Source organism: Mobula birostris, chromosome 17, assembly GCF_030028105.1.
Source record: "Mobula birostris isolate sMobBir1 chromosome 17, sMobBir1.hap1, whole genome shotgun sequence".
Lineage (NCBI taxonomy): Eukaryota > Metazoa > Chordata > Chondrichthyes > Myliobatiformes > Myliobatidae > Mobula > Mobula birostris.
Genome location: NC_092386.1, coordinates 31,810,817 through 31,825,476, shown reverse-complemented (window position 1 = coordinate 31,825,476; position 14,660 = coordinate 31,810,817). Strand labels below are relative to the sequence as shown.

General features: G+C 40.3%; 1 protein-coding gene across 3 annotated transcripts in view; it reads right to left on the bottom strand.

The window, feature by feature from the left end:
• The window catches only part of prdm6 (PR domain containing 6), a 246,812-nt gene that overhangs the window by 42,133 nt on the left and 190,019 nt on the right, over positions 1-14,660 (bottom strand). For 2 of the 3 annotated variants that reach the window (XR_011889524.1, XM_072281471.1), the window contains exon 7: positions 13,112-13,288. Coding sequence is in view for 2 of the 3 variants with exons in the window: in XM_072281471.1 (XP_072137572.1) it covers positions 13,112-13,288 (177 nt within the window). In the remaining variant the exon portion in view is untranslated. Of the gene's footprint in view, positions 1-7,046; positions 7,825-13,111; positions 13,289-14,660 lie in introns of those variants that run through there. The other variant, XM_072281472.1, reaches the window with a different exon arrangement.

The window sequence follows — 14,660 nt, the reverse complement described above, 5'->3', positions numbered from 1 at the left end:
AATTATACACGTGACCAACTCAACAATGAACCCGTACGTCCTTGGCAATTGGGGAACCCGGAGGAAACACAAGTGGCCACGAGGAGAATGTATAGACTCCTTACAGACAGGGGCATAAACTGAACCTGGGTTGCTGGTGCGGTAATAAAGTAAAGGCATCCGTTAGTCTTGCGAGACCATGGATCTGCGCCTGGAAAGTCTTCACTCTCCAGGGCGCAGGCCTGGGCAAGGTTGTATGGAAGACCAGCAGTTGCCCATGCTGCAAGTCTCCCCTCTCCACTACAACAAAGTTGTCCAAGGGAAGGGCATTAGGACCCATACAGCTTGGCAACAGTGTCGTCGCAGAGCAATGTGTGATTAAGTGCCTTGCTCAAGGACACAACACGTTGCCTTTGCTGGTGCTCAAACTCACGACGTTCAGGTCGTTAGTCCAATGCCTTAACCACTTGGCCACATGCTGTAATAGTGTCATGCTAACCACTAGCCTACCGTGTCACCCATTAATCTTTCATTAATATCAAGATCCCCAGGAAAACTAACTAAGCTGCATTAATTAATGAGTAATAAAAATATGTGGAGTTTATACATTCTCCCCGTGATCACGTGGGTATCCTCTGGGTGCTCCAGTTTCCTCTCACAGTCCAAAGGCGTACTGGTTGGTAGGTTAATTGGTCATTGTAAACTGTCATGTGGAAAAGCCTATTCCATGCTGTATCTCAATAAAATAATATAAAAACAAACTCAGATTTCAGCAGGTTTTGGTCATTGAGACATAAATACTTAAATTACATTAGCACAAAATACAAAGTGGTAATTTAACTTACTGTGGCTCCTTGAACGAATAACCAATTACTTCCACTCTTGCTTTTTCTCCACTGTTCTGCAGTTACCTCTTCTAGTTAACCAATTCTCCTTTGATATTTACAGTTAAATCTGACTAAGTCTTTTCAGGCAGTCAGTTCCAGGTTACAATATATTAAAAAAATTCTTAATCTCATTTCAGACTCTTTTGCCAGTCACTTTAAAGCTGTGTCCTCTAGGTACAACTTCCTCTGCCAGGGAAACATTTTTCCTTTGTTTGTTCAATTCCCTCATGATCTTAAGCACCTGGAAGCAATTATCTCAGTAATCCTTCCTCAATTTTTCCAGATCTCTAACTTTTCTCATTTAAGTTGTACTTAAAAACCTATTGATAAAGATTTTGGACCCAATTTTTGGATCACTATTAAATACAAGTTTATAAAACTCCCACCCACTTGCCCACCACCAAGGCACTATGGGATATTTTATGACTTTAAAATGCTTAGTACTTGTAAGCCCTTGTTTTTAAGCATCCTTACTTTTACAGTCAATTCCGCCATTTCTAATGATCCTAAGAGATGTTTACACCAGCAGATTTAATTGTCCTTCAAAGATTTCTGTGTGCAAACTCCAGAACAGACTCCTCCCATAGATTTTTGGAAATTGTACTTTAGTTAATATATTATTTTGCCTCTTTTTGCAATAAATATTTGTTGTTGTTTACACATATTAAACTCCAGTGTAAACGATTGGCTTAGAAACACTGAAAACCTACAACACAATACAGGCCCTTCAGCCTACAAAGCTCTGCCGAACATGTCCTTACCTGAGAAATTACTTAGGGTTACCCGTGGCCCTCTATTTTTTTAAGCTCCATGTACCTATCCAGGAGTCTCTTAAAAGACCATATCGTTTCCGCCTCCACCACCGCCACCGGCAGCCCATTCCACGCACTCACCACTCTCTGCGTAAAAATCTTAACCCTGACATCCCCTCTGTACCTACTTCCAAGCACCTTAAAACTGTGCCCTCTCGTGCTAGCCATTTCAGCACTGGAAAAAAGCCTCTGACTATCCACATGATCAATGCCTCTCATCATCTTATACACATCTGTCAGGTGTATCTCATCCTCTGTCGCTCCAAGAAGAAAAGGGAAGGTTCACTCAAGCTATTCTCATAAGGCATGCTCCCCAATCCAGACAACATCCTTGTAAATCTCCTCTGCACCCTTTCTATGGTTTCCACATCCTTCCTGTAGTGAGGCGACCAGAACTAAGCACAGTACTCCAAGTGGAGCCTGACCAGGGTCCATTATAGCTATAACATGACCTCTCAGTAATGAGAGGGAAGAAACTAGAGAAAAAGAGGCTTTAGAGATTTAATAGGGAGGAGACTCAAGATATGAAATGGTATAGACATTGAAAACCAGAAAAGGGAGACCATCAGTGTAAGGCGGGGGTCCCCAACCTTTCTCGCACCATGGACCGGTTTAATATTGACAATATTCTTGCGGACCGGCCGACGGGGGGTGGGGGGTGGGGGTTGGTGGGGTGGTGTGCAAGTTCAACAGTGCGTGACAGGGAATGAGGAAAGGTGCAGCTGACTCATATCGTTTCATATCGCCAAATCATATTGTTTCCTCGTGGTCCAGTAGCACATGCTTTGAGGCCAGGTGGTTGGGGACCACTGGTGTAAGGTATTTAATTTGTTGCACACCTGCCAGAAGGTGGCACCAAGTACAGGACTCTACAGGCTTGAATCAACTCTGGATTTATGTTGCTGAAGCAGGCCTGTCATTCATTATGAAGGTTTGATTTTGCATTAGCAGGCTACGTTGTCTGAGGGCCAACCTGCACAACTGTACATCCTTGAAATGTTTTTCTGCACCCCATAAACAACCACCACACCCGTCTGTATGCCTCAGTACCTTGGAAGGCCATATGCATCTGCAAAACAAATTTTATTGTGTAGTTGCACGAAAACTGTTATAGAAAGTTTCAAAAAGACATTGGCCTAAAGAGTGACTTGAGATGGTCCAAAGAACTTTTTGATTTATCATTTCATCTGATACTATTTTTTGACATTCAGCATGTAAGATAAGTAAAGGGATTCTGCCCAAATTAGTATTCCTTTTTCCTAACTTAATGGCACTAAAACCATCTAAAAACCCTAATGCTGCCTCTACTGAGATCTACGTAAATAATTTTTAAACAGGGAACTACATGGGATTCCCCTGGTATCACAGTTCCTGCTTTTTTTTAAGCCAGTCATCAGCGACAGTGAGCTCAGTGCATCATGACGTTCTGCTCTTACCACACTTTTATTCATTCCCAACTCAATCATTATCCTGTGAATTAAGCAAGATAATCTGTTCCTGATTTCCAGCATCTGTAGATTTTCTCTTGTTTATAATCTGTTCCTGATTCTGTATCTGTAAGATATCTCTGAATATTGATTCTGCATGTCCATTTGATCAAAGTCCTGTTTTTGGACACAAATAAAAGGTGCTAGTGTCCTTTAAACTCTTCTATTTCACCTTTATTCCATTGGCTTGGTATTTTTGTTACTCTCCCCAACGTACTCATTCCATCTCTCACTGCTCCTGCTTCTGTCCTTCATAGATCAATTCTGACAGAAGATTCCTGCCATTATTCTTTTTCAATTTCTGCATCACCTGAACCCTGCACTTGCTGATAAACTGGGTTTAAACAAAGGACTTTCACCATCAGATGCAGAAGGGGATGAAAAGGCTGTTATACAACTCCAAAGGAGAATAGATCGCAATGACATTTCAGGGACTGTACACTGAACGGTGGAGGAATAGTCTCATTCTTAGGGAGTCATTTGTGGTTTTGAATGACTTGCTTCCAATCCACTCTGAAGTGGATTCTGAAGTGAGTAATATGAGTTCATATGAGAATGGGAGGCTCTTCCATAGATGGGCCAGAAGGTTGCTAATGGGTCAGATGGATGGGTAGTTTGTGAGGTGGTGTGTTCCATCTGCTACTTATGCATAGTTTCTGTGTGGTCCTGATGCACGGCTTCAAGGTTCTTATCACCATCCCGAATGCTCCATCTCCACTTTGATCACCTGTGGGCCAGAGAGAATGGTGTACTTACTTCCTCAAACACTTAGAAATCATTGGGGATGTTGCAGCGGTTCAAAAAACTTTGAACACATCCCTGAATCTTTTTCTCTGGCAAGTAATCTCGTCCCTTGGCAGAGCTTGAAACAGAGTTGCATCATGGCCTGGTATAGAAACACAAATACCCAGGAACAGAAAGGGTGGATACACCCCAGTCCATCACAGGCAAAGCCCACCCCACCTTTGAATGCATTTACATGGAGTGCTACCACAAGAAAGCAGCATCCATCACCAGAGAGACCACCATCCGGGCCATTTCCTCTTTCTGCTATTTCCATTGGGCAGAAGCCTTAGGTCCCACATCAGCAGGTTCAAGAACAGTTACAACCACCAGGCCCCCGAACAGGCACGGATAACTTCAATCACCACTGATTCTGCAGCTCCCAGGCTCACTTTCAAGAACTCTTTACTACTCATGTTCTCAGAATCATTTATTATTTGCAGTGTGCCTTCTTTTGCACATTGGCTGTCAGTGTTTGACTATTTATGTAGTTTTTCATAAATTCTGTTGCATTTCTTTTTTTCTTGTAAATGTCTGCAAGAAAATTAATCCCAGGGTAGTATATGGTAACATATGCACTTTGATAGTAAATTTATTTTGAACCGTGAACTTTGAATTTGGTGGATGTTATGCTGGCAACATTGGCGGCATTTTTCCAGTACCTTCAATATCTGCTGCAGGTTGTCCTGGTCTCAGAAGAGTAGAGGAGGGCATGGCTCACTCAGCCTCTGTACTTCTTGAGGTTTGGGCCAGGCGTTAAAATATGCTTTTCTTCTATGTATCAAAGACTATGTTGGCTTATTGTTGGTGAATTTCTTCTTCAGGATTTTCCTTTGCTAAGATTTGGGAAGTGTTCTGTGCCTTTTTTAGTTTTTTTTTAATGAGCCCTTATTGACAGAGGGCAGTGTGGTTCATTGGGAATGGGATTTGCTTGCTGATATCCCATTCTCTTGTATGCCTCAGTGAATGAGTCAACAGTCCATAAGACCATAAGATCAGATGACATAGGAACAGAATTGGGCCATTCGGCCCATCGATTCTGCTCCACCATTTCATCTTGGCTAATTAATTTCCCTTCTCAACCCCTTTCTCCTGCCTTCTCCCATAACCTTTCGCACTCTAGCTAATCAAGAACCTATCAACTTCCACCTTAAATACACCCAATCTGTTGGCTTCCAGAGTAGCCTGTAGCAATAAATTCCACAGATTCACTACCATCTGGCTAAAGAAATTCCTCCTGATCTCCATTCTAAAGGGATGTTCCTCTATTCTGAGGCTGTGCCCTTTGGTCCTTGACTCCCCTACTATAAAAAACATCCTCTCCACATCCAATCTATCTAGGCCTTTAAATTTTTGATAGGTTTCACTGAAATCCACCACCCCTCTTAAATTCCAACAAGTACAGGCCCAGAGCCATCAAGCACTCCTCATACAGTAACCCTTTCATTCCTGGAATCATTCTTATGAGCCTCTTCTGAACCCTCTCCAGTTTCAGCACATCCTTTCTTAGATAAGAAACCCACAGCGGCTCACAATACTCCAAGTGTACTCCCCGGTACTCCAGTACTCCTCACCAGTGCCTTATGAAGCCTCAGTATTACATTCTTGCTTTTATATGCTAGTATTCTCGAAATGAATGCTAACATTATATTTCCCTTCCTTAGCACCAACTCAACCTGCAAGTTAACCTTTAGGGGATCCTGCATGATAACTTCCCAAGTTCTATTACACCTTGAATTTTTGAATTTTCTCCCTGTTTAGATAATAGTCTACACTTCTATTCCTACTACCAAAGTGCATGACATACACTTCCTGGCGCTGTATTCCATCTGCCACTTCTTTGCCCATTCTCCTAATCTGTCTAAGGCCTTTGTAATGACCCTGCTTCCTCAGCACTACATACCCCTCCACCTACCTTCGTATTGTCCACAAACTTGACCACAAAGCCGTCAATTCCATTATCCAAATCATTGACATATAATATAAAAAGAAGCGGTTCCAACACTGACTCTGAGGAACACCAGCAGCAACCAGAAAAGGCACCCTTCGTTCCCACTCTTTGCCTCTTGCCAGTCAGGCAATCCTCTATCCATGCTATTAGCTTTCCTGTAATACCATGGGCTCTTATCTTGTTAAGCAGCCTCATGTCGGCACCTTGTCAAAGGCCTTCTGAAAATTCAAGTACACAATATCCATTGATTCACTTTTATCTATCCTACATGTCAATAAGGTACATTTATTATCAAAGCATGCATACACTATGCAACCTTGAGATTCATCTCATTACAGCCAGGCACAAAGCAAAGAAACCTCAAAAGAACCCACAAGAAAAAAGACCGTCAAACACCCAATGCACAGAGAGAGAGAGAGAGAGAGAGAGAGAGAGGGAGAGAGAGAGAAAACAAATTGTGCAAACAACAAAAGCAAGCAAATAATACTCAGAACTGGAGTATTACGAAAGACATGCAGCCAGACATCTCTACAGCTGGAGCCGAGTAAACATTGTGGGAACATAGACGCGAAGCCAGGCATCACTGCAGTCCAGCACAGAGCTGAGCGAATGTCGAGGAGCAGCGAGCAGAATCAGCCCTCGCCTCACTTCCAGTCCCAACACCCTGACCTTTTCGATCTAGCCCAGCGCTTAAATCCTCCAAACATCGCCACAATTTGGCCCATACCCGACCTTTCTAGTTCAGCCCAGAGCATAAATTGATCAGACATCAGTACTTTCCTCACTCTTGGGGATGCCGTGACTCTACCTTGACTCTGCTTCTTCAGGCAAGATTTTCCATTAAGGAAACCATGCTGACTTCGGCCTATTTTACCATGTGCCTTCAATTAGTTAGCCTGAGCTTGGCTTTCCATTATGCACCAACACAAGCATTAGCTGCATACTGCAGCTCAACTATACTGAGGCTGGAATTACATCAGGGATAGCATGCAACTCATTGTAGGACAAGAGAAAGTAAGTAAAAGAATAACCAAGTCAAGTCAAGTCAAGTCAAATTTATTTATAAAGTACACTTAAAAACACCGCATGTTGACCATGTTGACAAACCATAACAGGTAGTTCAAATCACAAATACAAGAAACACAGATATAATCAACAAGGCACACAGCTTATAGGCATAAAATAAACAACACATGGGTCTAGACACAAGCCAAAAATCATCCACATCAGGAAGATTCAAATGCTAGTGAATAAAGGTAAGTTTTGAGCCTGGATTTAAAAGAGTCAGTGGAGGGGGCAGATCTGATAGGGAGGGGAATGCTGTTCCACAGTCTAGGGGCTACAACAGCAAAGGCGCGGTCACCCCTGAACTTAAATTTAGATCGTGGGACAGCCAGGAACCCCAAGTCAGCCGACCTGAGGGACCTGGAAGTAGAATAAGGGGTTCAAAGGTCTGCAATATAGGAGGGGGCCAGTCCATTTAGGGCTTTATAAACAAACAGGAGAACCTTAAAATCAATTCTAAACCATACTGGTAGCCAGTGGTAGCCAATGATGACATGATAAAGAAAGCACCCTGAACTCCAACAAATGTGCAAACTGGGGGAAAGTAACAATGAGGACAATAGGTAACCACCTGATCTGGTGCAAAAGGATGAGTCCACATCAAATTAAAATATAGCCTCTGGCAGGTCATCGTTGAGGATTGGGGACAAGACGGTGAATCTCAGTAGCAGAAGTAAAAGAAAATCAGAGGGTACTAATTATGGTTAAATTCAAACAGTAAAAATGGATGAGAGAGTTACAGAGCAGTGGCATAAATCAAAATACAGAGTAATTTCTATTAAGTCTTGATAAAAGTCCATGACACTAGCAATCCATGTGTTCCCCGTGCTCATCTCAGTTCCACTATCATCATGTTATCACTAAGAGGAATAAACAGAAAGAAAATACAACAAAAGGATATAAAGAGCAATAGAATTTAAAAAAAGAGGGGTATACATCATGGACTGAGATGAGAGTCAATAATGCATAGCTTACTATGTTATGCACCAATTAACATCCATGAGTTAATTTAATAAATGGTATGGTTTTATTCCTGAAAGTCTCTAGATTTATACCATGTCTAAAGTAGTTAGTTTTAAATTAGTACATGGAATTTGACTTTGATGTCAAAACACAGATCTTATTTCCCTTAAAATGTCAGCACTTCCAATTTGTGTCCAGAAATTAAAAAATTTCAATGCACATTTAAGATTAGCAATAAAAATAATTATCACTTCTAGTGAGATTATACTGACTTTGCCACATCAAAGTTTCTGTTACATCACCATGCGTCCCTACAAATTACGGGAATGTGGTGTTAAAAAATAAATAAACAGAGCCAACAAGGTCATTCGTAAGTAACGCTTTTAGATTAAAAGAAATCTATTTTCCATTCTGACCTCAAAACCTCTTCAATTAATTACAAAAATCTATCTACACAGTAACTTACGTAAAAATCAATCAGATTTGTTGAAGTGTTTCCATGAATCTTCTTAAGGTTTACAGTAGAGCATCAGCCAATGTGTGTGAAACATTAGTATTGGGAACAGTTAAGAGTGTGTTTGCTGAAATCCTTAAGAATCTACTTCTGGATTACATTCTGGGTACCATATCCAGTACTGGAATACGCAGATAATAAATTTTGTTTATGCAGCTACATGACTCTACCTTATATTTGAGGCAAAGTGTCATTTAATACTTTTGTACAAATAAGGATGAATGTTCAAGCCTTGGGGATGAACGTCAAGCCTTTTAAATGTGAGCTTTATGCAAAGTGTACCAAATTTTACAGCCCAACTAATAATGCACAGTCAACTCCTGGAAAAACTTTTGCTTTTATGACTGCAGATGCAATTTAAAATAATTCTTACTATTTTTTTTGCTGGGCACGTAGTTGGGCAAGGAAATCATTTTATTTATTTACTTTGGAACTGATGTACAAGATATAGGCATTGCAGAGTTATTACGCTTCAGATCCAAGAGTACCTTATCCATGAGGTATGGGCAGCACAGTAGCGGTTACAGTGCGGGTGACCTGGGTTCAATTCCCATTGCTGCAAGGACTTTATACATTCTTCCCGTGACTGCAAAGGTTTCCCCTGTGTGCTCCAGTTTCCTCCCACATTCCAAGGAGTAGGAGTTAGTAGGTTAATTGGCCACATAGTGTAATTGGGTGGTGTAGGCTCATTGGGCCAGAAGGGCCTGTAGCTCTCAATAAAAAAAATTAAATTGTTCCATTGCTCTGATAGAGCCAAGTTTTAAGAAAATCATATCCAAGTGGCCGGTCAGATTATTTCTAATATAATGTGCTTCTTTTCACCTTGCATTAGGCTACAATTTAAAGATGGCCAAAGCGTCACCTTAGGAGTTTCGCATGTACATCCATTGTAAAATTTTCCAACTTACTACACCCATTTCAACTGGCAGGATAGTCCCAATGCCACTTGGAAAGGTAAGCTAACAACATGGCCGACTAACATTCAGTATCACATTACATTCAGTAATACACACACAACAGCACTTGATATGCTCTCCAAACTTTCAATATCTCAACTCTGCATGTAGAACAAGGCAGTAAATAACAAAAAGGAGAAACCAAATCAAGAGGAAGATTTTAGGCTTTAAGTTTGAATAGGCTGTGTATGGCGTTAGAATCCTAGAGTCAATGAATCATGCAGCACAAAAAGACACCCTTTACCCCACAACCTATACGTACCATCAAGTACCCAAGTATACCATTCTCATTACCATCCAAAGTAAAGAAGGCTATGTGTAACTTTTCCCTTGGTGATTCAAGTGCTTGTGCAGATACGTAAACATTGTGGAAGTACTTGTCTCTAATGCTCTTACAGCAATATGACCCAAATTCCAACTACCATCTGGATTTTAAAAAATCCTCCTCAGATGCTCTCGATTGCTCTTATTTCAAGTGCATACACTCTGTTTTAGTCAGTCTATACTCCTCATAATTTTGTATACCTCTCTACCTCCCTCACTGCCCAGTCTCTACTTGTTACTGAAATGCTCCATCCCAGGCAACAATAGAACATAGGACAGTACAGAACTGGACAGGTCATTTGGCCCACAATGTTGTACCAACCTTGAAGCCAATTTATACTAAATATCCTCCTCCTGTGTATTATCCATATCCCTCCAATCCTTTTATATTCACGTGTCTATCTAAAGTCCTCTTAAACTCCATCAAACTGCCTGCTTCCACTATTACTACTCCAGGTAAATGAAAAACTTGGCATTCACATTACCTTTAAACTTCCTCCTTCTAACCTTAAAAGCATGTCTTCTGATGTTTGATATTTCTACCCTGGGTCAAAGGTTCTCACTGTCTACCCTATCTATGCCTCTCATAATTTAAAAATAGATCGTGTCAGGCCTCCCTTCAGACTCCCATCTGACCACAAGTCCCTACAAAGGATTGAAAAAACTACTGAGAGGAACATTGGGGTCTCTCTTCCACCTATCAGAAATATTTATCAAGAGTGCTGCATATGCAGGACCCAGGCAGTGATGCAGCCAGTCAGGATGCTCTCAATTGTGCCCCTATAGAAAGTTCTTAGGATTTGGGGGCCCATACCAAACTTCTTCAACTCTCTGAGGTGAAAGAGGCGCTGTTGTGCCTTTTTCACCATACAGCCAGTATGTACAGACCACGTGATATCCTCAGTGATATTTATGCCAAGGAATTTAAAGCTGTTCACCCTCTCAACCCCAGATCCATTGATGCCAATAGGGGTTAGCCTGTCACCATTCCTCCTATAGTCCACAACCAGTTCCTTTGTTTTTGTGACATTGAGGGAGAGGTTGTTTTCTTGACACCACTGTGACAGGGTGATGACTTCTTCTCTGTAGGCTTCCTCATTATCATTTGAGATTAGGCCAATCAGTGTAGTTTCAGCAAATTTAATTAGCAGATTGGAGCTGTGGGTGGCGACACAGTCATCGGTATCAGAGAGTAAAGGAGGGGGCTTAGTACACAGTCCTGAGGGGCACCTGTGCTGAGGGTTAGAAGGGCAGAGCTGAAGGCACCTGTCAGCAATCTGACAGGATCCAGCTACACAAGGCAGGGTGAAGATCCCTCCTGTCTATCCAACAATCTCTTTGATCTCCTACCATCAGGCAAGAGGTACCATAGCATTAGGACTATTAGGATGGGAAATAGCTTCTTCTCCCAGGCTGTGGGACTACTGAATTCCCTGTCACCACCCAGGTCCCACCATGCATGAAGTGTCAGTAGTGTCATAATGTATTCTTTTTAACTTGAGTCATAAATCCACCTTATTAATTTGTTAGTGGTTATATTACTTTCTGTGTAGTGTGGTTATATGTACTGTGTCGTGCGGCTTGCTCGAGAGGAGAGTTCTCTCATTTGGCGGTGTATATGTGTACGACTGAATGACAATAAACTGAACTTGAACTGAGAGTAATCAACCCAATTTGGCAGTTCTCCACTACAGAATGGAATTATGCATGAAGCAGGTGATGATGAGGCTGGAGGCCAACACAAAACTCAGCACTGGTAACACACAATTTGTGTTATTCTTCTTACTCACTGATTATTTCTCTCAGTCAACCATGGATTTATGTACATAAAGTTTCCAGCTCACCAGACCATAGCCCACATTATTAGCTCATGGAGTTTTGAAGGGAGATTCTACGGCCTTTGAGCCAGCCAAACAATAACCTGGCACAGAACTTTGAAGTATATGAAATGGAGAAGGTTCACAAACACAGCTTTCAAGTCTGTACTTAATTGTGCTGTAAGGAGACTTAAATTTTAAGCAACAAATTTCTCAGACCAAGTTATTCGGAGCTCAAATGTTTGCCCTAAAATCAGTGATCTACGCAGCATTCTTTCTCCGCTATTGTATAAAATATTAATTAATTATTAGGTTATATTAATTTCATTATCATAAAGCTTTCACCCATTTTGGTCAGAGCATTGTAGCCTGGCCTCAAATTTAACCAGAAGCCAATTTGGAAAATGCAATGATTGAAAATGAACTAACAATGATTCCTGTCTGGTTTTCCAGCCCTTGCTTTCTAACTCTGAACTGGCACTCAAATCATGAAGAACAGAATGATATTCTCACTGTATAATTAAAATGTTATGAGAAAATCCATAGTTCATGTGGAAATCCATAATAAGATTAAGGGAGTTGTTCATAAGGAATCCTAGCTTCTGCTTGTAACTAACCAACTGTATTGTTTTGAGCAGGGTATAGCATTTCTGCAATTTTAAAAATAGCTTATGCTCAGAAGTTGGAGATTAGTGTTCAGATCTGCATGCTAGAATTTTCCAAATTAAATGAGCCACATTGCCCAGAATTTACAAGAATGCGGCGCAGTGCCCATGGTGCCTGGTTTTGTCTATTGATGCATATCAGTGTGAGTTATTCTAAGTCTGCTGCAAAGCTAAAACTCTATTTTGAGCTGCCCAGCACTGCCCAGCTCTGTGCCAGAACTTCAGAATACCCTGCCTTACTTTTCTGCCCCAATCAGAGTACACGGTCACTAGAGAGCCTTGAGCTCCAGTCAGACCTTTATCCTGACCTGCATTAGCAAAATAGTAAAGTATGCAAACTGGATAGATCAGTAGCGTTGATTAATTATTTCCTTAAGGGAAAAAACTTTGTTTTATAAGAAAAAAATATTACTTGAAAGAAAAAAACGGTACTTCTATTTTCAAACCGTGTGAACTTGTGTTCCATTATAATGACTCAGTTCCATTACTGTGGAATTAGGACTTCCACCATCTCTCAGCACACAGGAAAATAATGAACCTTTATCATTGCCTGGGAATAAATATGTTCTCACTGCTTCTAACAACAGTTCATCAGCAAGCATGTGCACACAAATACTTCAGTGACTTAACAGATTAAAATAAAATTAATTAGAGGAAAGACGTGAACCTCTATATCACTCTTTGCAACTAATAAAATAATAATTACATTTAATGGAAATAAATAAACTGAAGCAAAATATTTTCTCAAATATCTGACTTCTCTTTTTCAAATTTAGTGCAGTTCTACAAGTTCCAAATAAATCTTAAAACATGTTATAATGCCACCTGCCACACAAACATTTTCAGGCGAAACTGCTGATATTTTGACTAAAAGCAGGTAATTGTATTCATTTGTTTTAATTACTTACTTAAATGGCTTCTCCCCCGTATGTGTCCGGATATGATTGTTCAGTGTTGTAGCTCCAGCAAAGGCACGTCCACAGTACCCACATTTAAAAGGTCTGTCACTAGAGTGAGTTACCACGTGATTCCTCAACTCCGAAGGCTGGGAGAACGACTGGGAGCAATGTCCACATTGGTAAGGCCTGCAAGAAAACCAATCAATTTTCAATTCTATTTAAGTTAGTGGCAACCCATGCCATAAGTTCTGTTCAGATGCAAAAATAAATAGTGTGCTTTAATTTTATATTGAATAACACGGTATTTTCTATTAAAGTAGTTTTTTTTTAGCAGAATTTCAGATGTTACTTTGTCTTGAATTTGCCTCATTCATTTACTGGTTGTCCTTTATTTTTTTTGTAATACGGTAATACTTTAAAATATCTTGGCACTGACTGAAATTGTATTCTGTTATTCGTGATCAAAATGAAACTTGCAGACTTCACTGTTAGCCTGTCATGTCCCTGTTTATCAATTCATATGAGTTAATCAGATGTGAACTGCAAATAGCTATGCTCTCCACATAAGTAATTGGAAAATCATAAACAGTAAATGAAATATTGCAAAGTCTAACACATTCCAAATGACATTCTATTGCTAGGCATGAAGGACTGCATGAAGGAAGTGGCTTTGAAATAGAAGTATAAATTTCCATTGCGAATATTCTCAAGTTCAATCTTTTATTGGGGTGAGCCTGGTGGTGAAGGAGAGGCAGAAGGAAACAGAGATCAAAGACTCACTCCTGAGAGGATTGGAAATTGATGACAGACACTTTACTTAGCTGCTGCATTCAGCTGTTATTCTTTGGTTCATTTGTACCAAATTTAAGGACTTGATACCAGGTAGCTAAGGCCAAATGTCAAATAATTTAATGTCTCCTAAGAAACAAAGTGTTTGTCTCAAGTTTCACTTCTTCACTTCGACACTGGAGGGCAAGCTTACTCTGAAAACAACTCATAACATTTTTGATGCTTTACAAAATTTCAAATATTATTTGTATAAATGCCACATCTGGTTTATATACCTTTCAGTAATTCAAACTAGTTTTATTCAAATTATGTAGCGTAGCTGGCATGTTGTGATTAACTGTTGGATCCACCTTTTATTATTATTACAATGCCTTTGTACATTACAATTTACCTAAAAATATACTTACAGCAATAAATCAGTTCAGGTTGATGGAGTCTGAATGTAAATAGTCTGTGTATACTTTGGAGAACAAGCTCTTGTCACTCCACCATTAATCTTGTGATTTTAAATTTGCAGAAAACTGACAATTATTTGGTTGTAATAAAAACTGGTAATGTCTTTCAAGGAAGCCTCAGGCTCTCTGATAATGTTTGACAAATAATAAAGAGAAGCATAGGCTGATGCAAAGTTGAACATAGAAAACCTACAGCACAATACAGGCCCTTCAGACCACAAAGTTGTGCCGATCGTGTCCCTACCTTAGAACTACCTAGGCTTTACCCATAGCACTCTATTTTTCTAGGCTCCATGTAGCCATCCAGGAGTCTC